Consider the following 2,358-nt stretch of genomic DNA (forward strand, 5'->3'; position numbering starts at 1 on the left):
TATATATATATATATACAGTTGATAATAGAAGCACAGCATGGTCAGGCCAATAAAGCGGTTGCTGATGTACGGCCACGCACGCCCAGAATAACGGGCATATGCAGAGATGCAGTAACACACGTTGGGCATGGGTCTGTGCAGATACACGTGCAGATGCAGCGGACTTTAACAGGTTCTGACTGCGGATTCTTCCGGAGAGTAACTGCCAGAATTCGCAGCAGGGGAACAGACCAGACGGCAACGTGGTGGCGCTGCACCGTCACGAAGAAACGACCACCTGCCACCTTTGTGTCCTCTGCTGCGCCTCCCCCAGAATCCTGTTGCTGTTGCTGTGGCAGCGCGGGCAGCCAAAAGACGTCAAGAAGAGGGCCGTGCTCTTGGAGGTTGAGTTGCAGCTGCACAAAGGGCGAAGCAGTGTCTGTGGGAACGCCAACTGCCCCCCCTGCTTGGTTCGAAGGGCCTTGAGGGACCCCCTCGGTGTCTGTGGGGACAGACTGTCCCGCAGTCTGGCCACTAGGGGAGTCTGCCTTCCGCTTGTACACCACTACCAGGCCAAGGTTGTCTGCCAGAAGTAGAAAGTGAGGTTTCTCTTGACACAGCGACACATGCGCCGCGGCGCGAGGGCCCCGGGACCCCAGCGGTGGCGGCGGGAGCAAAACCTGAGGGGATTCACCGAACAGTTTTAAACGCCATGCATGCGGGGCTGCATGAACTATACGCCGCATAAATAGAAATAAACAGGGCAACCAAAACTGCACACACAGACTAACAACGGTGGATCAGTGCATAATACGCACAGCAGCAACGCAAGCCGCGACACTACCGTTTGCTCAGGAACAACAGCAGTAGCTATTGTTCCTGACACTGGCGCTACGATGAGGAGATCGTAGGCAGCCGACGGTGACGACGGCTGCAGACTTACACCCGCACGGAACAACTCAATCAAAGACAGTTAATAAGACCTTCCAAACACCCAAGGTGATAATAAACTCGATGGACTTACCCTGCAGACGGAGGCAGCCTCCAGGGCCTGGTGGTCCAGGACCCGCACCACCCTAACAACCCCTGGTCTCACAGCGTACGCAACGCAAGTGGCATTCGCTCCTAGAGCTCTGGGGGGGGCATCAGCAGGGCTTGATGATAAATTGACACCTGGTGAGGACGGCAGGGAGGCAGACGCCGGAAGCAGCGCTATGTCTAGCTGAGAAGCGCCACACTCCCCGCAAGATGTAGGGGCCCCGTATTCATCTACCTCTGACGGGCCCTCCGGGAAGAGTGCCTCTTCCGCCTCCTCCATAAACACGCAGCTCTTGGTGCCCTGCAACGGCAGTAAAAGCATGTTGGGCGCCACCTCGGCTGCGCGATCCGCAACATGCCACCCATCTGCAACTGTTCCGGCGGATTCTGCTGCTGCACCTGCTATTGTTTCTCCGGGTCTGCTCAGAACATGACACGAGCAGCAGCAAGCAGCATATTGACGAGGACTTTCAGGAGAAGCAAACACATTCAGCATAGACCAGGCACACGCGTAGAGAGGAGGCGACAATGAGAGTATTACTGGAAGCACATCAAGCAGCACAAGCGAAAAGACACTGCGTCTACGAAATGTTCCTGCTACCGGCGCAGGGCAAGCTAAAAGCCATGCGCATACACCTGACTTGCGCAAAGACTCTTTCTTACCCTCCACTCCTCCCGTTGGCCTCCCCTGAATTGAATAGGAACTCTGCCTGTGCCATCATGCGAAATGCCGGTCAGAAAGGTCTGCGCATTCGAGTTTGGAACAGACAACAACCACACGACTGTGGCGTTCGACTGTTTAAACGCAGGCGGTGTCCCGCGGAAAGCTACCCCTCGTTGATTTGTGGATTCAAAATGCAATCACAATAAGGCGACTAAGCCCCCTGGTGAATAACGAAAAATTTGGGGCTGAAGAAACAGATGCAAAAGACGTCGCCGCTCCCCTCTTATCATACAGGAGCCTCGACGGTCAAGTTTGTTCCTGCGGAATTCGCGCAGGTTGGTGGGTCGCCTTCACTTGTTTTTGTTCAGTATTGGCTTTCAAAGGGGTTGTGCCAATAACACTGTGAAAGGCTTCCGTAAGACCACTTACGGAATACAAAACGCGTGTTGAGGAACTGCGACTTGCATAGAGCGGGCTGTATGGACAGAACCTATTACATAGGAAACTGCTCTACTTATTCCCTCTTCTGTTCATTTATACCGCTCTCCTTCTGTTCATTGGGCGTAACAGGCTGCCGCCTACGAGGCCCCAGTAAGTTCCGCTACACACTACGGCCTCCAAGCCCCCTATAGGACAAGGGCTTAACGACAGTAGCAAAGGGGAAATTATATATTTT

General features: G+C 54.2%; 1 protein-coding gene across 1 annotated transcript; it reads right to left on the reverse strand.

The window, feature by feature from the left end:
• Window positions 1–42: 42 nt before the first annotated feature.
• Window positions 43–1,737, reverse strand: EMWEY_00016100 (hypothetical protein; the record flags this gene model as incomplete). The annotated part of the gene is made up of 3 exons (XM_013477459.1): window positions 43–660; window positions 1,005–1,437; window positions 1,682–1,737. 3 exons carry the CDS (start codon window positions 1,735–1,737, stop codon window positions 43–45), a joined length of 1,107 nt encoding a protein of 368 aa, XP_013332913.1.
• Window positions 1,738–2,358: the final 621 nt, after the last annotated feature.

Source organism: Eimeria maxima, genomic scaffold, assembly GCF_000499605.1.
Source record: "Eimeria maxima Weybridge genomic scaffold, Emw_scaff131, whole genome shotgun sequence".
Lineage (NCBI taxonomy): Eukaryota > Apicomplexa > Conoidasida > Eucoccidiorida > Eimeriidae > Eimeria > Eimeria maxima.